The sequence below is a fragment of the Sturnira hondurensis genome, unplaced genomic scaffold, assembly GCF_014824575.4.
Source record: "Sturnira hondurensis isolate 20B ecotype Veracruz unplaced genomic scaffold, ASM1482457v3 Scaffold0014745, whole genome shotgun sequence".
NCBI lineage: Eukaryota > Metazoa > Chordata > Mammalia > Chiroptera > Phyllostomidae > Sturnira > Sturnira hondurensis.
The window spans coordinates 2,447,968-2,474,242 of NW_028087376.1; the positions used below are offsets into that span (position 1 = coordinate 2,447,968).

The 26,275-nt window shown below is 43.7% G+C and overlaps 1 protein-coding gene and 1 pseudogene across 3 annotated transcripts; one reads left to right on the top strand and one right to left on the bottom strand.

Moving 5' to 3' along the window:
• Positions 1-141: 141 nt before the first annotated feature.
• Positions 142-20,828, top strand: LOC118999232 (ATP-dependent RNA helicase DDX19A). 3 transcript variants are annotated; one of them, XM_037063658.1, is made up of 12 exons: positions 142-310; positions 3,515-3,563; positions 5,993-6,043; positions 6,517-6,652; positions 9,426-9,518; positions 11,190-11,292; positions 11,636-11,750; positions 15,674-15,851; positions 16,196-16,433; positions 17,799-17,961; positions 18,454-18,645; positions 19,071-20,828. In XM_037063658.1, exons 1-12 carry the CDS (start codon positions 254-256, stop codon positions 19,130-19,132), a joined length of 1,437 nt encoding a protein of 478 aa, XP_036919553.1. In that variant the 5' UTR covers positions 142-253; the 3' UTR covers positions 19,133-20,828. The 3 variants fall into 3 exon arrangements, with proteins under 3 accessions (XP_036919553.1, XP_036919555.1, XP_036919554.1); XM_037063660.1 differs by lacking the exons at positions 142-310; positions 3,515-3,563; positions 5,993-6,043 and adding an exon at positions 6,228-6,248; XM_037063659.1 differs by lacking the exons at positions 142-310; positions 3,515-3,563; positions 5,993-6,043; positions 6,517-6,652 and adding an exon at positions 7,187-7,230.
• On the bottom strand, positions 8,950-9,054 carry LOC118999294 (uncharacterized; annotated as a pseudogene).
• Positions 20,829-26,275: the final 5,447 nt, after the last annotated feature.

Below are 26,275 nucleotides of genomic sequence, written 5' to 3' on the forward strand. Positions count from 1 at the left end.
TGAAGCAGAGCACCCAGAGAACACGCCAGAGGAAACTCGCCACCGGCTTGCGAGTGACAGGTAGAGGAGCGGCCGGAGGCTGCCCGGCGCGGAATGGTGACGCCTTGCGTCGTACAGAAGCCGACGTCACTTTTTAGCACCGCCGCTTCCGGTCTGCGTGAGTGGGGTTCTCGCGCCTGCTCTGGGTTTAAGAGTGTTGTTGGCGTGCAGTGCGGTGATTTTCTTCGTGGGCCGGCCTCCTTCCCTCCGGAGCATGGCTACCGACTCCTGGGCCCTGGCAGTAGACGAGCAGGAAGCGGCTGTCAAGTCGGTTAGTGGCTTCAGCTCCTGGGGAGAAGGAAGTAGGAGGGCACAAGCGGACCCTGTTTCGATTACAGGGAGTCCCGCGCGTGGGGCAGACCGGGGCCCACCTGGGAATCAGTACTGATTTGCGCCTGTAGAGATCAATATCGAGGTTTTTCTGTTGATCTGCGCCAGTTAAAGACTTTTATCCTGTGTCAGATCTGCCCTCTCTACGTATGTTGTCTTTCGTGGATTGCATTGCAGTGGGGTTATTAAGGAAGGGGAAATTTAGGTGCCGATTCTGTTTCTCACTAAGAGTAGAAAGAGCCTGCTACTCTTATTTTAACATTTTCAATTTTGGAGATTTTTAAAATTTACTTTTAGAGAAAGGAAGGGAGAAAGGCAACGAGACAAACATCAATGTGCGGTTGCCTCTCGCGCGCCCTCCACTGGGGACCCCGCCTACAACCTAGGCATGTCCCCTGATTGGGAATAGAACCAGTGACCTTGTGGTTTGCTGGACGCGCTCAGTGCACTAAGCCACACCAGCCAAGGCTTAACATTTTTTTAGATCCATGTCTAAATTAACCTGGTTGGCAGTTTGTAGCTCAGCAGAATAACAGATGCAGGTTTTTATGTGTTTCAGTCTACTGCAGATGTTGGTGGGAAGCACTGCAAATTGTTTCATTGATGTTTAAAGTGACAGTTGCATATACTGGTTCTTCTTTGATTAATGAATATCCAGTCAAGAAATCATAGTGTAGACTGTGATTTTCTGTTATATCTAAATATAGATTTGTTTAGTGAGAGTGACGATTTTAGGAATACAGTTAATTTTTTTGGTTTTGGGAGGCGGCAGATGTTTTGTTTTTGCAGTGTGAAATATTATAACTTTTTAATGCCTAGATTACATTTTTCTTCTCCAGTCACCCTTTAATTACTTGGGGAGTATGGTCAGTTTGTCAGCACATATTTAAAATGGGCCAAACTCAGTGGAAAATAGGAAGAAGCTTCAGAGTCTAGTTAGGAAGGCTAGAAGGTGGGAAGTGCTATGAAAATGGTAAGAATAATGTGATGGCCTAACTCTGAGCAGGGGGAGGACATTTATGAGTAAGGAAATCAGGGAAATTGCTTCTCAAGTTGCTTACATTTGAGCAGGATATTAGAGATTGAGTCATCTTAAGAGAGATGGAGGTGAAAAGCATTTTAGGAAAATAGAATGTATATTTCCCTGAAGAGCAGGAATCAGAACTCATTTTTTGCTGTGGCTTGAGGTTATTGAGTGGTAGTAGGAGCAATATAGAAAATATTGTAGGGAGCGTACTTTGGACCTTAACTAAGAACTTACAAAACTTGCTTTATTTGGTTAGTTTGGGGATGTTTAAGAATACTGACCATGTTAAATTGGGAGCTGGCGAGATTTATTGGACTCCAGAGAACAAAATCTATTAGAAAGAGTGATGTTTAAAGGAGAGGAGATTAGTTGGAAGTTACTCTAATAGCTCAGAGATGGAAGGTGTATGTTGGGGGGTGAAATGAAGATGAGGGAATAGATTCTAGAGGTAACTGTGGAGGTATAACTGGAAGGATTTAGAGAAAAATGGAGATAAAGGCAAAGATTACTCTTGTCAACCTATATCCCACAGGTGGGATTAATGAAGTGCTAGTAATAGGACTAGGGAGTGGGAAGAAGAGCTGATTTGGTATGGAGGGTGGCGAGTTCCCTTCTGACTGCTCTGGATTTGAAGTAAGGAGCACATCGTCGTAATACCTGTGTTGGGAGTTGGCAAGAGTTGTCCCAAGTTTGATGATTTCTTAGTAGGATTTACAGGATCCAGCATATGATTCTACTCAGCAGTGGGTTGTTACAATGAAAAGCAAAATTAGCAAAAAGCAAAGGTATATGGGGCCAAAGTCCAGGGAAAACCAAGCACAAGCTGCTTTTTAAATTTTTTTAAACTTTATTTATTTATTTTTAGAGAGTGGAAGGGAGAGAGAAAGAGAGGGAGAGAAACATTGGTGTGAGAGCAACATTGATCAGTTGCCTCTCATATGCGCCCTAACCTGGGACCGAATCCTCAACCCAGGCATGTGCCCTAATCTGGAATCGAACTGGTAACCTTTAGGGTAACACCCACTCAACTGAGCCACACTAGTTAGGGCCAAGCACAAACTTCTAACAGTCCTCTCTAGCGGAGTCACACCAAGGGTGTTAAATTCATTTTCAACGGGGGCTACATCAGCCTTGCAGTTGCCTTCAAAGGGCCGAGTGTAATTTTAGGACTGTATAAATGTAACTACTCTTTAACAGTTAAGAGAGAGCTTGGTGCTGCCACCCAGTAGAAACAAAGTACCCGGCTGGATAAAATAAGGTGGAGAGCCAGATTCCACCCGAGGGCCTTGTGTTTGCCTTCTGTGAGTCACAGGCTCCACATTTGTGCTTAATTCCTTCTGTAATAGATTGTAACAACACTTGTGAAGTGTTGTCAGGGAAGCTCATTAGAGACACTGCTTAGAGTTTTTATTGGGCTGGGGAAGGGGAGGCTGTCACCTAGTCATCCTCTGCCTAGCCTGTACCAAAATTCCAGACTCCCAGAGGAAAGCAGGTGTTAGCATAAAGCACGTGTTTTTACAAACATAGTCAGTGAAACCCTCAGCAGTTCTGGAAATGGTGGGAACCCTCCCAAAATCCACATTTCCAGATGCCAGTGGCCAGCCTTGCTAGCTGGCTTTCCTAAGAGTAGCAGTCATGCTTTTTAATGTTAGCGTTTTTATGCACAGTGCCCATTAGGCATTTGAAAATCGGCACTGGAGTTCAGGAGAACAATCAGATTAGAGGTAAAACTGGCAGTTATCCAGGAAGAAATAAAAAAGTATGATATAGTATATGGTTCTGGTGCTCTCAGTTTTACGATCTAGTATTTCACATCAAATCTTTCCTAAAAGACAGAATTGGTTTCAAATCTTTTTAAACCTAGAACCTTACTGTAGCTGTGATACCATGAATATCACATAGGCCTAAACATACATGGTATCTGGTTTCAACCAATGTGCTTATCAGAAGGCTGATGTAATTCAGTGTTTTAAAGCATTGCTTCCTAATAGTTGGTAAAAACCCTCCCCTCTTATTTATCTTACCAGGTAGACTTGTGTACTTAGCTTAATAAATAATTCATGGTATTAGGCTGTTCCATGGCTCTACTCTCAAGTGTTTTCTTTTACTTCCATTCAGATCAGTAATTTGCAGATCAAGGAAGAGAAAGTCAAACCGGATACCAATGGTGAGTCACTGGTAACTAACTGTAAGCTGGATACAAGCTACAAATTTTCATCTGCTTTGTACTCATAGCTATAACATGAAAAGAAGGGAGCTTTCCTTTAGCATGTTCAGCACATGTCAGCACTGGATTTGACAGCCAGTAAAGTCACTTTCACACTGAAGGGGATACCTTGTTTTTCCAGGTTTGATTTTACCTCTGATGCCTTAAAATCAAGAATCACTATTGGATTGTACTGTCACTGTTAACTTAATAATATTTCTTTAAATTTTTTTATTTAGTTTTTTAAAGGTTAGTCTCAGTTCAAAACTTAGAAAGTATAAGCAGGTAAAAGGCCTTCTTCTCATCTTGGCCCACTATTTACCCAGTTCTAAATCTCTACCTAGATTGGTTTGCTAGGGCTGCCACAACAAAGTGTCACAAACTGAGTGGTTTAGACAACAGAAATTTATTGTCTGACAATAAATAGGTCCAAGGTCAAGGTGTTGGCAGGATTGCTTCTTTTTAAGGGCTTTGAGGAGGGATCTGTCAGTCTTTTGTATTCTTTGGCTTGTTGAAGCATCACCTGCTCTGTTGTCCATCTTTACATGGTGTTCTCTGTGTGCACATATCTGTGTTCAAATTTCTCCTCTTTATAAGGATATCAGTCATATTGGATTAGGGGCCACCCTGAGGATCTCATCTTAACTAATTACATCTGCAGTGACCCTGTCTCCAAATAAGGTCATTTTCTGAGTTACATTCTTAGGACTTAAACATGAATATGGGAGAGAACGGGCCCCAACCCATAATACTACCCTGTTCTATAATTTACCACTCTTGGATTATTAATATTTTTCCAAAGTTTCTTTAGACAAAGCAACTACAAACACAATTTATTCAATCAATCCTCTCTCTCTCTCTTTTTCTCCTTTCTCTTCTCTCTCTCCCTTCCTCTCTCTTACTGACTCGCCAAAAGATGGCATAGTATACACAGTATACTTTTTTGCAAATGTGTTCACAGGTATATACACTTATGCTTCCTGATGAATGAACCCTTTGTATCCCCCTTTATCTCTGGTGATGCTTTTTGTCTTGAATTCTGCATTATGGGAACCACTTCAGCCTTCTGTGCTTACTACTGTATTTTGCCGTGTATAAGGCACACTCAAGTTTTTGGCTCAAACTTTCAGGGAAAAAGTCTTTCATTTTAATTTTTTAATTAATTAATTTATTTATTACTATTTATTACTATTTATACTTGTTTTCACATTATAGAGAAGTCTTAGCATTTGTTTTGAATATAAGACAAGAAATTTTATATAACTAATAATTACAAAACACTAGAACAGATGCAAGGTATTTCAGGTACTACCCATGTATTATGTGCATCCTTATTTTTCCATCAAAAATTTGGGCAAAAAAGTGTGCATTACACACGGCAAAATGTGTGTAGTTGCATGAAATGTCTCTTTGCATCCTCTGGCTTTCCACTTATCTGTGTCTTTGTATTAAAATGTGCCTCTTGTAGACAGCTGACAGTTGAGTCTTGTTTTTTTATCCATAATCTCTGTCTTTTTTAAAAATATTTTATTTATTTATCTTTTAGAGGGGAAAGGAAGGAGAGAAGGAGAGAAATATCAATGTATGGTTGCTTCTTGTGAGTCCCCTGCTGGGAACTGGCTGCAACCCAGGCATGTGCCCTGACTAGGAATCGAACTGCCATCGTCTGGTTCCCAGGCTCGAGCTCCCAATCCACTGAGCTACACCAGCCAGGGCATAATCTCTGTCTTTTAATTAGTAGTTTATCTATTTACATTTAGTGTAATTATCTATGTCATTGGGTTTAGGTTAGCAATTTTACTATTTGTTTTCTATTTGTCCCTTTTATTTATGGGTTTTCAGCTGTACTTTGCATTATTTTATGAGTGTTTTTAAGTTTTCTTCATCTGAGCCTTGCATATTTTTTATTTCTAGGTGCAGTATTTTATTTTTTTAGTTGCTATTATAAATAGGGTTTTTTCAATTATATCTCTATTTCTATTTATGTAAATTATTGATTTCTGTTTACTTAAGTCAAAGGATATTTAGTCCTGCACGTTTACAGTTATATATGCTATAAAAAGTGATCACTTTACCTCATTCTTTTAATTTTTAATACCTGTATTTTCTTTCTCATGTTTAATTATGTTTGCTAATATAAAGCTATATTTTATATTAGGAAAAGTAAGTCAGAGGTGGTATTCTGATCACTTTAAGTCTGCTGAAATCTCTGGAAATTTGACATTTTCTTATGCACTTAAAAACTTCCTAAGAATAAATTATTAAACACAGAGAAATGCCGACTACTTACCTTTTGATCACTTAAAGAAATTTTAGTATTTACATTGTCCCACCTTCTGGGTAGGTTTGATATTTGCCTTTCTGATTACGACAACTGTTTTCTTGCATAGGTGTAATCAAAACCAATGTCACTGCCGAAAAAGCAGATGAGGAAGAGAAAGGTAACTACTCTTTGAAACCTTGTAGCAAGACATAAAGTATGACCCGGGACTTGCCATTCTGGGGCCAGAGGCACCTGGGTTGTAAGATGAAGAAGAGGAGTCCACAAAGGAGGCTGACAAGACACAGTCGGTGGAGAGAAGGACCAAGGCAGTGGTGTCTCAGAAATCAGAGGAAAGTGTTTCCAAAGGAGGGAGTTAAATATAGGTAACAAGTTGATCAAGAGACATTGATTAAACATTGTCTGTTGGATTGATTTAGCAGTGTAGACATTGTTGGTGAGCTTGACAGGCTGAGGTGAAGAGTTCCAGTAAAAAACTATTCAGTGTACATTCAACAGAAGGGGAGGAGAAGAAATGGAGATGAATAGAGATTGCCATTTTAGGGACTGTTCCATAGAGGGGAAGGGGGCGTGTTACAAGGGCAGGATTCGTCAGGTGGGTATGAAGACAATTTATTGGTTTCTTCCTGACAGAGGACAGAGCTGCCCAGTCCTTACTCAACAAGCTGATCCGAAACAACCTGGTTGACAACAGAAACCAAGTGGAAGTCCTGCAGCGGGACCCAAAGTCCCCCCTATACTCGGTGAAGTCATTCGAGGAGCTTCGGCTGTGAGTATTTGTTTCTCTGAGCTGCGTCTTACCTGTCCCTCTTTTATGAAACTTAGCTTCTCAGAGATTCTTCTGGGAATTTTACTTTTGACTCTTTAAAAAGACCCTAGTGTATTTATTTCTTTGACTAGTTAATTCTTCACATGATTCAAAAGTCAAAAAGTATGAAAAAGCGCCCTGGCTGGTGTAGCTCAGTGGATTGAGCGCGGGCCTGCGAACCACGCGATCGCGGTTCGATTCCCAGTCAGGGCACATGCCTGAGTTGCGGGCCAGTTCCCAGCGGGGGACACACCAGAGGCAACCCTACATTGATATTTCTCTTCCTCTCTCCTTCCCTTCTCCTCTAAAGATAAATAAATAAAATCTTTATAAAAAAAAGTATGAAAAAGGTTACAGTGATGGTCTCCCTCGCACCCTTGTCTCTTGGCTGCCCATTTCTCCTCCTCCTGGCAGGGATTTTTATATGCCACAGATTTATTCATCATAGCTGAAAGTCTTTTTTCTTTTATGCTCTTAGAACTTTCAATAAAATATTGGCTGACAGGGGATTTCTGGATGTCAGGAACATTTCTTATTAGGTAAGCCCTTTTGTTAGACTATAGGGTTTATGTTCTTAAGAACAGTTTTTCTGCTTTTATAAAATCTGTGAAAAGAGCCTGCACAGGATTCCCAGAACCTACAGTGGGAAGTAGCCGTCAACATTCTGGAATTTTTAAAAATCCAGAACCCAGATTAAGTCTTAGGAGAGCACATGTACGGCATTGTGCTAAGAATGACTTCTAAATGTGTCGTTATTTTAAAGAGGTAATTATGGAAGGTCATACGACGTTTTTTTGTTTCTTCAGTAAGTTAGTGGAGAGGTGTTTATGCATTGTTTTATGTACATGCCACTGTGCTGGATGTTACCAGTGACGTAAGATATGACTGCCACTCTTGCTGCCTGCTGGGACCCAAATCACAGACGGAACATAGCAGGTGAATAACAAAATGGTGGAATAAATGGATTCTTGGCCTGTATTCAGCAAAATCTATAGCATGTCCACTGTGAGCAAATAGGGACCACATTTCTGCCAACTATTACCACTGCTTTAGAGTAAAAGACACTTAAAACACTAGAGTCAACTAGAACCAAATCAGGTAATGAAGTTAATTGAATAATAGCTAATGAAGTTAATGAAGTTATAGCTAATAACATGGGGGGGGGGTTAAATGATTTTAGGAAATTATACTTCTCTGTGTTATTTCCTCTCAAGGGCTCTATTCAGCAAATCTGTCACCTCCGCTCTGTCCATCAGCTGTATTAGGGCAGCTATGTGCTCTGTCATTTCCTGAACTGACAGTTTGCTTTTCTAAGTATCAGTGATTTTCTTTTTCTTTTTTTAAAAAAAAATTCCTTTCATTTAAAAGACTGGAGCCCTTAGTTCAACCAGTGACGACCTGTCCTCCTTGAAAGGCACCTCCTCTCTGTCTCAGCCGTTGGCAGCTGAAGGAAACAAAGAATGAAACCCAGGTCACCTAACACACTTGGTCTGTTTTGTACTTGAAAGATTTGAGTTAATCTACAAAATAAAAGGAAAAAATTAGCCGCTGGAAGCTCTTGGGTCACTTGAAAATCCTCATTTGTTAGTGACTTTGTTTCCTTGACAACCAAATCAGAATCTGCTGGCATTAAAGCCTTTTCTTCCAAGTAGCGGCCATCAAAGATTGTGTTTTCTAAGCTCTTCTGTCTGACACCAGCACAGGCCAGTGGGTTGGCCTTTTGAAGAGCCCAAGGGACTCCGAGGGAGGCTTAGAGAACAGAAGTCCTGACTCCTTGCGACTTTTCTTTGGAGATAATCTAGTATGATTTTTGTTAAACACCCTGCCAATTTAGACGTGGCAGAAAGATTATTGTAAGTGCAACATCGTAGCAACTTTAGTTGGTATTTGTGGTGTAGCTGCTGACATAAGAAGTTGGTGTTTTTCTGTTCCTGATTTTGACTAGATGTTGCCTCCTGATTTTTCCAAGCTAGTTTTGGGAGGACAGTTGAATACAAAATGGTTCAATTTAATATCTGTACTGCAAAATTAAAACTGAAATCCCATTCTCCAGAGGGACTGCTGTGTCTTAGCAGCATAGCAAGCAGTGTGACATTTAAATAAGTCTTATTTAATTTATTTTATATCATGAATTGATAAATGCCACTCTCGCAGTGCCCAGAAAACACTTGTCCTCCAAGACCAGTCATACTTGTGGGTCTGCTGAGAGCGTGGATTTCTCCGAGAAAGGGAACTAATCTGTGCTTTATGATTTGTATAATAGTTGCAGATTAAAATTCAGTAGAAAAAGATGGTTTCATTTTATTTTAAACTGATAAGAGCAGATATTATACTTGATCTTAGCCAAAAGGCCGAGAAGTGATATTATTTTAGTGTTTTTTGTTTGTTTGTTTTTAAGATATTACTTATTTTTTAGATGGGGGGAAGGGAGGGATAGAAACATCAGTGTGCGGTTGCCTCTCACGTGCCTCTCACTGGGGACCTGGCCTGCAACCCAGGCTTGTGCCCTGACTGGGAATCGAACTGGTGACCCTTTGGTTCACAGGCTGGCACTCAATCCACTGAGCCACACCAACCAGGGCTGTTTTAGCTAGTGTTTTTTTAAGGTATAGAAAAATATCCGACAAAGATAGGACATACCATTCTTTGCCAAATATAGGGAAGGATGAAATTCTAGGCCTTTAAAACCATCTCAACAACTGGGAATCCATCTTTTGTCTCCCTGGCCTCCCAGGAAACCGCAGTTGCTTCAGGGGGTCTACGCCATGGGCTTCAACCGACCCTCTAAAATACAAGAGAACGCGTTGCCTTTGATGCTTGCTGAGCCGTGAGTATGCACCTATTCAGAATTTGTTTTTATTTACTTATTTATTCATTCATTCATTCATTCATTTATTTATTTTTAGAGGGGAAGGAGAGAGGGAGAGAGAAATAGCAATGTATGGTTGCTTCTCCTGGGTCCCCTGCTGGGAACTGGCCTGCAACCTAGGCATGTGCCCTGACTGGGAATCGAACTGTGGTTATTTGGTCCGCAGGTCCGCGTTCAATCCACTGAGCTAAACCAGCCAGGGCCAGAATTTGTTTGTGTTTTTAAATTTAATCTTTATTGTATTTTTCTCCATTACCATTTAGTCCTCTTACACCCCCTTCCGCCAGCAGTCACCACACTGTTGTCCATGAGCCCTTTTTCCTTTTAGCTCAGTTCCTCAACACCCTAACCTCCCCCCACAGCTGTCATGGGGTCTGGTTGGTTTACTGTCACCAACCAGCAGCTCTTTCTGTCTTGAGACCGTGATGGGACATTTGAGGCAACGTGTTTCATTAGGGGAACAGCTTGGGCAAGTGCAGAGAGTGAGATGGAGTTCAGTATAATTTCTGCCTTTCCTGCTGAACAAGGAAGACTGATCAACAAAGTTAGCACTGTTATTCTGTGCAATTTTTAAAAATTGGGTTTTTGAAAATTACTTGGAATTTTCAAGACCTGAAAAAAGGTGTTAAGAGCAATATTAAGAATACCTGTAACTCTGTCCTGCCAAGAAATAACACACCATTAACTAGTGACAGCTGAGACCCCTGAATTCCCTTCTGTTTGCACCGTCTCCCAACAGAGCACGCGTCAGCCCTAGCAGGCCATCGTTCTCCCACACTTCTTTGTACCTTTACTACATGTCTGTGTGTCCCTGAGAATGTAAGAGTAGTTTATGTGTTTTTAAACCTTAGTAGATAAATTATATACTTTATGTAGCAACTTTTTCGTTCAACTCTATTAGTATAATATTTTTCTTTTTCTTTTTAAAAAGGTGGTGTTTATTTTCAGAGAGAAGGGAAGGGAGGGAGAAAGGAGGGGAGAAACATCAACGTGCAAGAGATACATCGACTGGTTCCTTCTTGCATGCTCCCAGTGGGGGACCTGCCCACAACCCAGGCATGTGCTGTGACTGGGAATCAAAGTGGCCACCTCTCAGTTTGCAGGCCAGCAACCCACTGAGCCACACCAGCCAGGACAATTATATTTTCTTTTTTAATGACTCAAATGCTATCTATTTCCATGACAGTAAGTTGCATGAAGTGAAATGAGAAGGCTCCCTCTGAAGCATCTGTCTGACTGGATATCTTGCAGTTTCCATAAAGGTGGGAAGGGAGCCTATGAAGGGCAAGGCCTAGAGGCACAGTATGCTCAGTAGGAGGCGTCCTCGGGGATCATCTCGGCACAGATCTTACCCTGCAGTCTTCGTGTCCACGGGGCCCACAGAGCACAAAACTAGGGCACTAACTGTGCCAGAGTCTAGAATGAGGCTTTCTCCATGTGAACCCATCTAAAACTCATTTCCCATCATTTTAAAGCAGTTTTTAAACAACATATAAAATATTTACCATTGTGTTCAATGCAGAAAACCTGGACTAAAGGGAAGGAATCCATATTCTTACCACCCAGAAAGAACATTTTGACCCCTTTCTTGGTGTTTAACCAGTATTTCCTCTCACTTCTCTGACCCAGCCCACAGAACCTGATTGCCCAGTCTCAGTCTGGTACTGGTAAAACGGCCGCCTTTGTCCTGGCCATGCTCAGCCGAGTGGAACCAGCAGAGAGATACCCCCAGGTGAGGCAGGGAAGCCTGGGGTGCTGACTAGCCTGCCCTGGGAAGGGCAGCGCCATCTGGCAGGGGACTGATGTGGGCGCCCCTGGAGGGTTCTGAACATTTCCTGTGCCTCAAACTGTGGCTCCAGCAGAGCAGGCCCTGGGTGGAATTCATTCAGAAGCAGCTTTAAACAACAGCTTTCGAAGGCATCCACCCAGCCAGGCTGGAAGGTTGGCCTGGTTGAGGAGGATGCCATTCTCACACTGTTCAAGTGATAATAACGTCAGCATACTTGTTACGTTAGAGTCTGTTGTCTGTTACTAAAAAGGTCTCCTAAACTCCTCCTCTGTGATCTCCCTGTCAGTGCCTGTGCCTCTCCCCGACATACGAGTTGGCGCTTCAGACAGGAAAAGTGATTGAGCAGATGGGCAAATTTCATCCGGAGCTAAAGCTTGCTTACGCTGTTCGAGGCAGTAAATGTGAGTATGAAGGGGTGAGACCTAAGTGGTGAGCACAGGAGCGTAGTTGGGTGTTTGAATGTTGAAGATGTGGTGATGATTATTCAGCTCTCTGGTTCAGTCTGACCTTAGAGCCCAAATTAATGCTTTTAGCTAGTGTATTTAAAAATAAGATTTTTGTATTGTTAGAAAATCTCTGGGCCCTGGAGTTCTTTGCTGAGATAACAGGGTTTTGAATTCAGCATCCAGAGTCCTGGAAGCTGCTTACTAGAGGGATGGTAGCACTCGGGGTGCGAGGTAGAGGCCGGACACCTTTCTTTAAGAGCGAGCACAGCTTTAGCAAGAGTAAACCAAGAGCATGTACCGCTCACTTGGTCCTACCCAAATCAGAAATCTTCCAGCAGCTTGTTCCTCACGTGCTTTGCAGAACAGAACGCAGAGAATATGGGTTAAAATGGAGGGGGGACAGTTAGAGAGTGGGTCATTATAAAGTTATTAGAATGTAAAAAAAAGTACACGTCATTAAGAGAAAAGGAAGCAGTCTAATAAAAGATTAGGCAAAAGAGACCTAGTTGTAAAGACACTTCACGAAAGAAGGAATTCAGATGGCCAGTAAACATGAAAAGATGAAGTTCACTAGTCAGAACGATGTAAATTAAAACCACTATACGCTTTTCAGAGGGGCAAAAATGAAGAAATTGACAGTTACCAGCGTTGGTGAGGACGCGGAACAGGAAGGCGCACGTTCCCGACAGGGAGCACGCACTGGTACCACACTTGAGGCTGGAGTTTGGCGTGGCCTAGGAAAGTGGAAGAGAGACGTCCCTCTGACCCAGCAGTTCATAATTGCCTAGAGTAGCGGTTCTCAAATTTTTTTGTCTCATATTCAAAAATTATTGAGGACCCGAAGCATTTTTATTTACACAGGTTATATCTGTCGATTTTTGCCATATTAACAGTTAAAATTGAGAGATTTTTCAAGTACTTTTGAAGAATATAGGAGGGAAATCTGGTCTTTCATATAGTTTTAGATTCTTTTTTTTTGGATGCCCCACCAAAACTTAACAACTGGTCATTACTTAAAAGTTAGTTGAGTCCTAACCAGTTGGGCATTGTTCCACAAAGCCAAAGGTGGCTGGTTTGATTCCTGGTCAGGGCACATGCTTGGGTTGCGGGTTCAATCCCCAGTTGGGGTACATGCGAGGGGCAGCTGATCAGTGTTTCTGTCTCACGTTGATGTTTCTCTTCCTCTTTCTCCTTCCCTTCTCTTAAAAAAAAAGTTGCAGTGTGATGTTGGAAATCATTAATAAACTTTTCAAACTGTTACATTAAAATTCCTTGGTTTCTCTTACACTTTCAGTGCATCCTTAGCCCAGTCTTAATGAATTATGCTGATCTTCCAAATGTTGACACACTTTATTACACAAAAATATTGTATTGCATGCATTAATATCACCACCAGACTCATCAGAGGGTTTATGCACATTGAGAAACAAACTTACACTGGCATGCACAAGTTTTCCTAAATTCTAATTCTGATTTTCTTCTCAAAGCTTAAATATTATAATGGCAGTTAATTAGAATACATTAGATTGTATTCTTGAAGAGACAGGCATTCTTTTCTTACTTGTTTTATTTTATTTATTTATTTTTAAAGAGTTTATTTATTTCCAGAGAAAGGGGAAGGGAGGGAGAAAGAGGGAGAAACACAACGCGTGGTTGCCTCTCATGCAACCCTATCCAGGGACCTGGCCTGCAACCCAGGCGTGTGCCCCGACTGGGAATCAAACTGGTCACCCTTTGGTTTGAAGGCTGGCATTCAATCCATTGAGCCACACCAGCCAGGGCTTTTTCTTTCTTATTTTAAAGATTTTTTTATTTGTTTTAGAGAGGAAGCAGGGAGAAAGAGAGGGAGAAAAGCATCAGTGTGCGAGAGAAACATTGACTGGTTGCCTCTTGCATGCCCCAAACTGGGGACCTCGCCCCCAGCCTAGGCTTGTGTCCTGACCAGAAATTGGACCAGTGACCTTTTGGTTTTCAGGCTGATGCTCAATCCACTGAGCCACACCAGCCAAGGCCTTTTTTCATTTTTGGGAAAGTATATATCAAATTCCCAACTTGAATTCCTCTATTTCGTCAGTCAACACACAGAAATGGCTCGTTCAGCCTTACCACACTGCCACAGAGCAGTCCTCCAGAGAGGACCGGGACAGCAGAGGCATGTTGTCCAGAGACTCCTGGGTTGGGCAGTTTGCGCAGGTTCATTTGATGGCTCCAACCCCTGCTGGGGGTGCCCCTGAGTAGCAACACTGATCTTCTCTAGGTTGTTTTGTAGCAACATGGGACTTCACTGAATGTGAAAGATTAAAACATTAACTATGTTCAATGTATCATTTTTTTAAAGCTTCATTTTTGACTGATAGGCAGTGGATGCTGAGAACCACAATGTGTTTAGAAGTTCATTTAAAATTTTTCTAATGGATAGTTGATGAATTTCTAGTGAAAGGCCTTTTCTCCTCAAATTTTTAAACTTTATTTCTTTTTAAAATGGTTAAGACATTCAGACATTTCAAATTGAAAAGGATATGTGGCCCCAGCTGGTGTAGCTCAGTGGATTGAGTGCGGGCCTGCGAACCACCCGATCGCGATTCGATTCCCAGTCGGGGCACATGCCTGGGTTGCGGGCCGGTTCCCAGCATGGGACTCACGAGAGGCAACCATACATTGATGTTTCTCTCCTTCTCTCCTTCCCTTTCTCTCTAAAGATAAATAAATAAAATATTAAAAAAAGAAAGAAAGAAAAGGATATGTGATAGAAACTCTTCTTTGTCCCAGCCACCTACTTCTCCTTCCTAAAGGCACCGGTACTAGCCAATTTCTTGTGTCCTGCCAGACATACTCTGCAGCTGCAGTTAAGTAGTAATGTGTGTGTGTAGTGTGTGTGAGTGTGTAACTAACGTGTGTGTATATTCACACATGCATGCACATACATGTATTCTTTTTGCCCCTTTTGATATACAAATTGCAGCTTTTTTTTTACATTTAATAATGTGTTTTTGAGATTGCTCTGTATCAGTTTTTAAATGACTTTATACTTTTATTGATGTTATCCATTGGGTGTTTCATAGTTTACTTAATTAGTAAACTTCCAGTATATGCATGTCCTTGCATGGATGTAATTTCACACATATGAATACAAATCCAGGACGAATTCCTAATAATGGAAGCATTGGTCAAAGGCTGCACGCATTAATAATTTTTTTAAGTTTTATTTATTTATCTTTAGAGGGGAAGGGAAGGAGAGAGGGAGAGAAATATCAGTGTATGGTTGCCTCTGCCAGGGGAACACAATGTATCGTGTGTCCCCTGCCAGGAACTGGCCTGCAGCCCAGGCATGTGCCCTGACTGGGAATCAAACCTTGATCATGTGGTTCGCAGGCCCGAGCTCAATCCACTGAGCTACACCAGCCAGAGCTACACATTAATAATTTTGATAGGTAGTTATATCAGTTTCAGCTCCCATTAGCTATAGTTTGAGAGTGATGTGTTTTTTCAATCAAAGAGATTTGTACTTAGGAACATTGTTTACACAATTAGAATGTTTAACAAAGCAAAAAAATCATTGAGCCAGAATCTTGAGACTAACAATACCAATTTGGGGATCAGTCAGTGAACTGTGAGTGAAGGAATGCTGTGAAAAGAATAAGTAATGCTGAAGAGGAAGAGTTGGGTGATGTCGAATGATAGGAGAAGGTAGGAATGGAGAACTACCACTGAGGGTGCACTGTGTAAGATCCAATCCTAACCACAAGAAGTGAAGTAGGTATGTGTATTTTACAATTTGGAATTAACTTAGTCTGCTGGCTCTAGATGGTGGCCAAGCCTTGATTTCCAAAGCTGGTTTTGTCCTAGAAATACCCCCAGAGCATATCTTGTCCCCACAGTGGAAAGAGGTCAGAAGATCAGTGAGCACATTGTCATCGGCACCCCTGGAACTGTTCTGGACTGGTGCGCCAAGCTCAAGTTCATTGACCCCAAGAAGATCAAGGTGTTTGTTCTGGATGAGGCTGATGTGATGATAGCTACTCAGGGCCATCAAGATCAGAGCATCCGCATCCAAAGGTAGGATTCTGGATCCGGGAGGAACTTCTCAGCCTCCTGATCCATGAGTAAAAATCTTCCTCTTTGTGTCTCCTCCTGTGATACCAGCCCCTCTTCAGTCTCCTGCTGGGTTCTTTGCTTCAGAAGCACTGACCATTCTCCCAGCCTGGGCTGAGGGAAGGGACTTAGGGACTCTGACGCCACTTTGTCCCTGCCCCACGTCTGCTCCCGCCTCTTCCCTGCAGTGCTTCTCCACCTCTGCCATCTTCCTGGAGATGTAGACCCTCCAAGCCTGGGGAGGCCATGCTTGTGTGCCTTCCAGTGATAAACTCAGGGTCATGCCATACCTGGGCCTTGCCTTGCAGGATGCTGCCCAGGAACTGCCAGATGCTGCTTTTCTCTGCCACCTTTGAAGACTCTGTATGGAACTTTGCCCAGAAAGTGGTCCCAGACCCCAATGTTATCAAACTGAAGCGTGAGGAGGAAACACTGGACACCATCAAGCAGTACTACGTCCTGTGCAATAACAGAGATGAGAAGTTCCAGGCCCTGTGCAACCTCTACGGGGCCATCACCATCGCTCAAGCCATGATCTTCTGCCATGTGAGTAGCAGCTGGAGGAGCAGCGGGGGCAGGCCTGCCTGGGGAGGTGTTGCCCAGCCCCTGTCTCTCTGCCAGCTCCACCTGAGTGTGGTGGGGGACCAGGCTCCCTCTGTGGCCAGGAAGGAAATGGTTTGTGAAGATGTAAGAGGCAGTTTCTTCTGCCCTGCCTGGTGTAGCTCAGTGGATTGAGCGGGGGCCTGTGAACCACATGATCGAGGTTCAATTCCCAGCCAGGGCACATGCCTGGATTGCAGGCCAGTTCCCAGCAGGGCACTCACGAGAGGCAACCATACATTGATATTTCTCTCCTTCTCTCCTTCCCTTCCCCTCTAAAGATAGATAGATAGATAAAGATGTAAGAGGCAATTTCTTCTTCGTGTCCTGAGGTATACGTGGCCTAAGCACAGAGCACCTCAAACTTTTTAGTAGTTGTATGTGATGTATTATTAGAAAACCCAAGAGAAGCAGCTGATATTTGTAAGAAAAATAAGAAACTAAACAGAACAGTTGGTCCAACGTTAATATAAAATAACTAGTTTTCTAGTTGCAAGTGAGAATACGTAGAAAGTGGAAGGAGAGATCCCATTTATAATAACAAAAATTTTTTTTCCAGAAGTCAGAATTTAAGATTTCCAAAGAAAACTTCAGAATACAGTGTAGAGTATGTAATAATGAGACAAATCTTGTTCTGTTGTTGGAAGACAACAGAGTGGGACCCCTCTCCCAACTTCAGATGGAACTTGCTAACCTGCAGAAAACAGTGAGCGCGTACACACTTCACCTGTTGTCAGCATTTAGTTACATTTGCTTTATCCGTATCCACGTGTGTGACATATCTGTACCTTCTTGTTTGCCAAGTTATTTTTAACAGAGTTGTAGACATGACCATTCCCAACTGAATACTCCCTAAATGACGGTGCTATCATTACCACACTTGAACAATGATCCTGTGACAGCGATACTGTCCCCTGAACAGTTTGTCCTTATGCTGTTTCACCACTTGTTACCAACAGGTTCGGGATTGCTCTTAGATGCTGCTGCTAGGCCTAAGAGCCATTCAAAGGTTGTTGCTTTAGTTGTCCTGTCTCTTGAGAGTCCCTTAATCTAGGACAGTTTCTCCACCTTTCCTGACACGTATGTCTTAAAAGATTGCAGGCCAGTAAGTAGAATTACTGATTTTTCCCCCTTCTGATTATTGTCAGGTGAAATATTTTTGTAAGAATACTACCCAAATCACATTGTTACTTTCTGGTACACCATCATGTTAACAGTTTTAGGAAATTTAACCCTTAGCTGCCGAGTTTCAGGTAGAGTCAAACATACTCTTTTTAGGAAACTTCATTTCTCAAATGTTTCCTTCCTCAGACCCGCAAAACAGCCGGTTGGCTGGCAGCAGAGCTCTCAAAAGAAGGCCACCAGGTGGCTCTGCTGAGCGGCGAAATGATGGTGGAGCAGAGGGCTGCGGTGATCGAGCGCTTCCGAGAGGGCAAAGAGAAGGTGCTGGTGACCACCAACGTGTGTGCCCGCGGTAAGCAGAGACCTTGTCCTGGTCTGCCACACTCGGGGCAGCGAGGAAAGTCCTCGTACGTGAAAATCTCAGATGGTTTGGAGGAGATCGGGCGGGTTGGCGGTGACTCTTTTTTCTAGGAGAGACTGGACTCCCTCAGCAGAGGAGAACTTGCACAGAAGCCCGGAGTCCTGGCTTGGTGGAAGGAAAGTGCAGGCATATCTGACTGGGTTAGCACAGCGCCTGCTCCTCCTGGGGCAGCCACTGAGGTTTTAGCTGCATCTCTAGACACTTGGGTCCAGCAGAGGCTCTCCCACTGACTGTAATCTTGTCAGCACCTGCCAGAGCTCTGTGGTTTCCTCTGGGTTCCGCTGTGTGCCCTTGTCCCCAGATCCCAGAGCCGGCCCACCCAGACTCCCTCCACCCAACGTTGGTGTATGTGCCCGACTGTGGGCAAACGACGGGGGCTTGTTCTCTCCCACCCTTATGGTTTCCCACCTCTCCTTCGTGCAGGCATCGATGTTGAGCAGGTGTCTGTTGTCATCAACTTCGACCTTCCAGTGGACAAGGATGGGAACCCGGACAACGAGACCTACCTGCACCGCATTGGGCGCACTGGCCGCTTTGGCAAGAGGGGCCTGGCCGTGAACATGGTGGACAGCAAGCACAGCATGAACATCCTCAACAGAATCCAGGAGCATTTTAGTGAGTCCCTGGGAGTGTCCTCTGCCAGGGCCCTCTCCTTATAGGGGCACATGCGAGGGTGCGGGTAGGGTAGGTTTTCCTGTGATCCCCAAAGAGGCTTTGCCCCTGCCCACATTCCCTTCCTTCCCTAGAGTATGGACGTTCTCAGGGAACACACCTGGGGAGTTCAGCATCAGGGACTCGAATGACAGTACCCCCTGGCCAGGCCTCGGGGCCTCGGCTCTGACTGTTGCTGTCAGTACCTGTTCTTCAGGCACCAGAAGCCTTTGGGGTAAAGGAATGATGGCTGTGGCCAGGGGCAGGGCTGGCTCCTGGCCAGGGCAGAGACCTGTGTGTTTCTCTCCCTGCTGGCTCCCTCCCCTAGGTGTGTGTCTCCACAGTAGCCCCTTGTTGACCTCTCTTGGAATCTTTCTCTTTTTCCTCAGATAAGAAAATAGAAAGGCTGGACACAGACGATTTGGATGAGATTGAGAAAATAGCCAACTGAGAAGCCCCTCCGGTCCCTGCACAGACACTAGTTCTTTAACCACACAGGCCTGGACAGTCAGCAAAAGATAAAGGCCTGCGCAGAGAGGAACCACCTACCTCATTTAAATTACGTTTGGACTAGACAAAAATTATGCAAATGATTGGGGAAGGTAGAAGGAAAGTTTTGCATTTTCGAAAATTTAGTCTTATTTCCCCCATTTTTTAAAGCCATGTTTTCTGTGATCTTTATATCTGGTTGCTATTGGTAATCACTGGCCCCAGATCCCCTTCCTATTTTGGGGATGGGGTGTTGGGATATGAGGGGGGGCAGCAGAGAGGCCAGTGAGTTGCCCCTCTCCTCTGTCCCTGACTGAGATCAGTCACAAGTGTCTCCTGCCCTCGGGTCCACTTCCTTTTCCTAAAAATCCAGAGATGTTCCCTTCAGCCCTCTTAACCTCTGTTCTCTGTGCCAGAGGACATCCCTGTTTCTCCCTGGGTGAGCATCATGGCTACTTTTGTAAACCTCAGGTTGGGTGAAACGTGGAAATCAGCAGATCCTCAGAAGGATTCATCTGGCAGGGGCAGGCGACATCTTCAAGGATCTAGGCCCGACTTGGCCTCTTGCAGTTGTCTCTCTGCTCAGGTACCTTGTAGTCAGTCCTGGGAGCCCGGAGACCCTGGGCAGTGTGTTCCGACCAGTGCCCGGCCGAGTGAGTCGGTTCTTACCCGTGGGGTGTCACACTGCCTGCAAGTGAGCAGCGCAGTTTGGAAATGAAGTTATGACCAAGTGAGAACTGGATTATGCTGTTTATCCCTAATAGTGGATCTCTTGGTTACTTTAATTCATACATGGTATGAATATGATCAAATAAATTAGAGCTATGGCCATCACTCATGTTTAAAATTTTTAAATAATTATGAAACATTTTACTAATTTGATTTGTCTTTTTTGTATTTTTCTGGTTATCAGGCTAATATGTGGTCATAAAGATACACTTGGGTGTGTATGTACATAAATGCAGTGCGCTCCATCCCCACCTCCCTGAGGTCACCATTGCTAGCAGCTTGGTGAATGTTCAGTGTATTTATTGCCTTCTGTTTGGTACACCAACCTGCTTTGCTTTTTAAAAACGTAAGCATTTTATTCACACTCTTGTGCAATCTGCTGTTTCAATTACCAGCATACTTCAGCATCATTCCAGTGTATGGCTGCCCAGCATTTATCTCACGGCTTCTGCCGTGACGGGAACACCGCGGTTTCACTGTGTCAAGCCACGCAGCGCCCCACGGGGCCTCGCTCACCCTGAGCCCGGCGGAGACTCACTCTGGGAAGCGTTCCTCAGTAGAGCTGCCGAGTCAGAGTAGGGGCATTCGAACTTTTGATACGTTGCTAACTTGGTTTGCCAAAGATTTTTATCAACTTATGTTACTGCAATTATACAAAAATGCTGCCTATTTTCTTAACTGCTTGTGAACCCTGTACATTACTAATTTTCAAAACTTCGCCAAGCTAAACAGCAAAAATTGATTATATCATTGCTTTTTTTATTTTGTATTTAGTGAGGTTTGGCAAATTTTCTGTTTATTGGATATTTATATTTTCTCTTGGGGTGCTGCCCCTTCTTGTCTGACCATTTTATTATTGGATTGTCAATCTTGAATAATTTTTAGCCACCTTTCTATTTTAGGGTAATTAAACTTTGTCTTGAGTGGTACATGTTTCCTAGTGTCTTTACAACCTCATTTTTTTCTTACTGCTACACAAAAGTCTGATTTTAATGTCAGTCACATTTCACTGATACTTTAAGAAATCTGGATGTTATGCCATGGCTGGAAATGTTTTCCCTCTCCGTGTTGTAATGTGTTTACTCCCATTTTCTGTAGTGGCAGTCCTTGGGCAGGAGCTTGTCTGAATTCTTGTAGGTCCTAAGATGTTTGGCCCTGCTCATTGGCTGTGCGTGGTCATGGGTACATTAGAATGGTGCCAGGGCTGTGGTGTGCGGGCTAGAGCCATGCGGCCTGGGTGAATGGGGGACACAGAGGGTCCAGGTAGGAGCGGACGTGAGGGCCAGTGCAGGTGTATGTATGAGGGGTAGGTGCAAGCCACAGCTGGAGATGGGGAAAGGGGTTCTGAGAAGAAAGCTTGTGGTTGAAAAAGGAGCAAATTCCAGAAAGGCAGGGGACGGGGCGGGTGCTCCTGAAGGACACAGGCAGGGCATGTGAAGGAGGCAGTGGGGAGAGATGGGGTGCGAGTGTTCTGGTTAAGTGATGCCCGTTCTGACCCCCAAACAACAGTGGTAAGGAAAAGCAGAAAACAGAGAAGACCGCCTGAACCAAAAACAAGATGAATATTTCTGTGGGCCAGCAGTGGGGCAAAGATGCAACACGGCTAAAGCCAGATGCTTTTTGGACACGAGTCCAGAAATGGAGTGGCCGCAGGCCTTCAGGTGCTGTGGAGTAGAGACTTGGAAGCCCTGTATACAAGGCCAGACCAAGGCCACGCTTGCTGCAGGGAGGGAGCTGGACCGAACCTGGCCTGCGCCCTGGCCAGACATGAGAGTTACGCTAAAACTGTGGCCCAGAGAGGCAGCAGAAGGACTTGGATCCTCCCCGCCCCCTGCCCTTGCTACCAGTAACTGGCACACAGTTCTGTTGACTGACTGGTCTGTGATAGCTCCAGGTCACTAAATGTCAACGGGCCTGATTCTAGAATAAGGGCCAAAGGAATGGGGAGCTGGATGGTCAACTGCTAAGCCCGTTTGTGGATGGTGGGGAGAGAAGAAATTTAATGCCAAGAAAGACTGCAAACAACATCAAAATAAACTCACCTCAGGTCAATTTTACGGAATGGCCTGAGAGTTTTAAAGATTTTATTTATTTTTCTTTAGAGGGGAAGGGAAAGAGAGGAGAGAAATACTAATGTATGGTTGCCTCTTGTGAGTTCCCTGCCGGGATCTGGCCTGCAACCCAGGCATGTGCCCTGACTGGGAATCAAACCATGATTGTGTGGTTTGCAGGCCTGCGCTCAATCCACTGAGCTACACCAGCCAGGCAGGAATTTTTATTTTTTTAAGATTTTATTTTTAGAGAGAGGGGAACAGGGAGAAACAGAAACGTGGATCTGTGTCTCTTGTGCACGCCCACCAGGGATGAAACGGGCAAGCCAAGCAGGTGCACTGACCAGGAATCAAACCGGCCTCCTTTTGCTTTGCAGGTGATGCTTCCTCCACTGATCTGTGTCGGTCAAGGCTAGGGCAAGGGCAAGGGCAAGGGCAAGAAATGTTTAGATAAAAGCAGTGACATACTCAAGCCACAAGTGCTAACTGTAAGATCACCGGTAGCTTAAAACTTGCCATGCTGGGAGTATGTACACACCACAGAAACCAGCAGGTGCTACTGATCAAGAGTCTTGGTTTTCGATAGTGCAGTGGACTAGCATACCCTTGGGTGGAAATAAAGCAAGATGAGAAATTTTAGAAGTGACAAAGGTGCGCCCTAAGTGGCTTGGATGGAGTGCCATCCAATACACCGAAAGGTTGCGGGCTCCATCCCTGGTCGGGGCACATACAGAAGGCAACGCATTGATGGTTCTCGCCTCGATGTTTACCCCTTCCTCTCTCTGAAATCAGTGAATGGATCCTATTTTTTAAAAAAGAAATGACAAAGGTAGTCATTGAAATAAACTCAGTAAGTGAGAACCATGGATTCCAATCATAGTTATACCCTTGATTTAAGGACAAGAGTAAAAACAACCTAAATTTCAGTAGATTCACACAATAAAACCAGTTCTTGCTCCCATAAAGTCTAAAGTGGATGTTTGTGTTTGATTCACTCTACTGGACACTTTTCTCCCCAGCTCCTTCTATTAAAAAATATTTTTTAGACTTTATTTTTTAGGAAAGTCAAATTTACATAAAAAATTGAGACGATCATACAGAGGGCTCCTATATATCCCCCTGCCCCACACCCAGTCTCTCCTGGTGTTGATATTTTAGTGTGATGTTTATTATAACTAATGAGCTGACGTTGATCCTCAGATTTCCTGTTTTCGCCCTGGAGTCTTTTCTATGTCAAGGTCTCATTCAGGACAACATGTTACATTTAGTTGTCACGTAGGAACCTCCTCAGGTTCCTCTTAGTGGTGACAGTTTCTTGTGCTTTCCTGGTTATTGATGACCTTGACATTTTTGAAGAGCATGTGCCAGGTATTTCGAAGGATACTTCTCTCTTGGGAGTTCTCTGTTCTTCTCATGACTAGACTGGGGTTATTTGGGGAGAAAGTCCATAGAAGTCAAGTTTTATTTTCACCACATCATATCAAAGGCACATACTCTCAGTATAACGTCAGTGTCATCAAGGTCAACATAATGAAATTTCATCAAGGTCATGGATGTTGACCTTGACGACCTGGTTGAGGTAGTGTTTGTCAGGTTTCTCTTTCTTCCCCCCTCTCGTACTTTACTCTTCAGAGGGAAGGCACTGCGCACAGTGCACGTCTAAGGCTCGTGGCACTGTTCCTTGTCCTTCATGGTGGAGTAGCTGGTATTGGGAATTCTGCATGGAAAACTGGTCTCATAAGTATGGACGGGTGATGTTAACCTTAATCATTTGGTCAAGGTGACTGGTATTTTAAAAAACATTTTAAGTATGGCCAACTTTTAAAATTTAGTTACTTCATTTATAGCAAAGAAAGGAAGATTACAGACCATTCCCTTAAGTAGCCTTTAGCGTGGTGTTTCATAGAGACAGGTTTCACAGGAAGAGCTACGGAGACACAGCCTGGGAGACAGGAGCATCAGTTCATGGGGAGCTGGCTCCCTTTCCCTTTTGTGGGGCCCCTTTACCAATTTTATGGCAAATTATAGATAAAAAAGAATTATTGCACAAAGGCCTTCCATGACTTTACATTATAATGAATTGTTTGAATTATTTTTGTAATCAATATATATTCTTTCATTTTTTAACGATTTTTAAAAATTTATCTTTAGAGGAGAAGGGAAGGAGACAGGGAGAGAAATAACAATGTATGGTTGCCTCTCATGTGTCCTCTGCCGGAAACTGGCCTGCAACCCAGGCATGTGCCCTGACTGGGAATCGAGCTGCGATCTTTTGGTTCGCAGGCCCGCGCTCAATCCACTGAGCTACATCGCCAGGAGTTATATTCGTTTTGATTAAAAGAAGGGAAGGCAAAGTTACAGTATAGGGAGGACTGAACTCAGATCCATTTGAGTGCAGGCAGACACCATACGTTCTTCCTCCCTCACCAAGCCTCCCTGGAGGGAAGCAGCCATGCCGCCAGAACGAGTCTGTGTTATTCTCAAGAGCAAAGAGCGTTGTCAGATGAAAACTGTGAGTTGTGTGCTCTCAGAGGACCAAGCTGGTCCTAATACCCACGGTTCAGCACTAGTGGGGGAGGCAGCGTTTTCTCGCATTTTATGTGGGTTAGTCGGCACCTACACAAAACTTGCTGCAGAAGCTGTGATTTTTCTGGAAAGGGTAGTAGGAAGGAACATTGATTCCTAACTCACACTCAGAAGGCAGTAATTTGATTCTTAAAAAAATATAGTAGCTTTAGGATTTTACCCTTCCCTTCACCTAGCAATGAATGATGTTTTCTTACCTTGCCAAACATGTCACAGGAAGCCTGCAGCTGTTCTGTGATGGGTAAAATACTCCCTTCCTTCCTTCCCTTCCCCTGGCCTCCAGCCAGCGTGCCCACCCAGTGTGCCTTCTCCCACCCCTGCCAAGGAGCCCTCTGTTGCAGACTGTATTACTGTAGACTGTATCACCCACTATGGTGCCAGCCTAAGGTGTGGCCATGGGACTTCCTTGGCATCAAGAAATGTTCATTCACTTCTTGACAAGCTTTACGAGCCAACCTGTGGTTCACCAGATTCTCCTTCCCTGCCCCCAAGACCACAGATCCCCCAGAGATGGTGCTTCTGTCCACCTGGGTCCCTGAGTAACCACGATGAGCACAGCCCCTTGACAAAAATATGGCATGAGTGAGAAAATAAACTTTGTTGTTTTATGCCCCAGGGAGCTTGAGGGGCATTTATTACTGCAATATAACCTAGCTTATCGTTACCCTACCCCACCACACAGACCATGGAATGGCCGGTTTCCTGCCCAGGAACCCGAATGCCAACCCAGATGGTAGGTAAGCCATGTCCCATACATGTACACAAGATTTCCAGGCAGCTTCCCAATTCCCTGTTTCAGAAGAGAGAGCGGTCTTCAATTCTCAGAGATTTAAAAAGCTTCCTCATGACAGCGGTATGAAGTAAGCGACCACAGCCATTTTGTGGCTCTCTCCACAAAGTTCCATGATGTGTGAAGAGAGACAGAAGGAAATCAAAGCAGAAAATGTCTGTTCACCAGATGCTTTCATGTCACACGCTTAACGTTCCTTCTCATGACCTCACTAAAGTTATAGGGAAGGAATAAAAAAGGTATAAACTCATCTGGACACATAAAATGGGAGCAATTACATTAGAAGGGGAAATATACCAAAATTTTTGAAACAAAAAAGGGTGAAAAGGCTCCCATTTTTAGCCATATGGGGAACTTTTTTTAAAAAATATTTTATTTATTTATCTTTAGAGGGGAAGGGAAGGAGAGAGGAACATCAATGTATGGTTGCTTCTTGTGCATCCCCTGCAGGGAACTGGCCCCTGCCGGAAACTGACCTGCAACCCAGGAATGTGCCCTGACTGGGAATCGAACCGCGATCATCTGTTTCACAGGCCCACACTCAATCCACTGAGCTACACCAGCCAGGGTATATGGGGAACTTTTGAGCACGAAAAAACCACAAATCCAAAAAACAAGTACAAAGCTGACATGAGTATATATTTGATCTGTTTGAATGTGTCAAAGATCTACCATTTTTAGGATTTCCTTTTTTGCATTTAGTTCTTTTTAGTGAACGGTTTAAGGTAGGCACCTGCCTTTTTCCAAATGGTTATCTACTTATTTCAATAAAATTTATTTAAACATCTGTCTTTTCTTAAGTGATGCAAGAGGCCATCTTCATTGTAAACCAAATTTCCATTAGGACTTGGGTCTGGGCAATCAGACTAATGAAGCATAACCGAGTATCCAGAAATAGACTCAGGTGAATATGGACTGTCAGGGTAGTGGTTGTGTCCAGGGGGAGGAA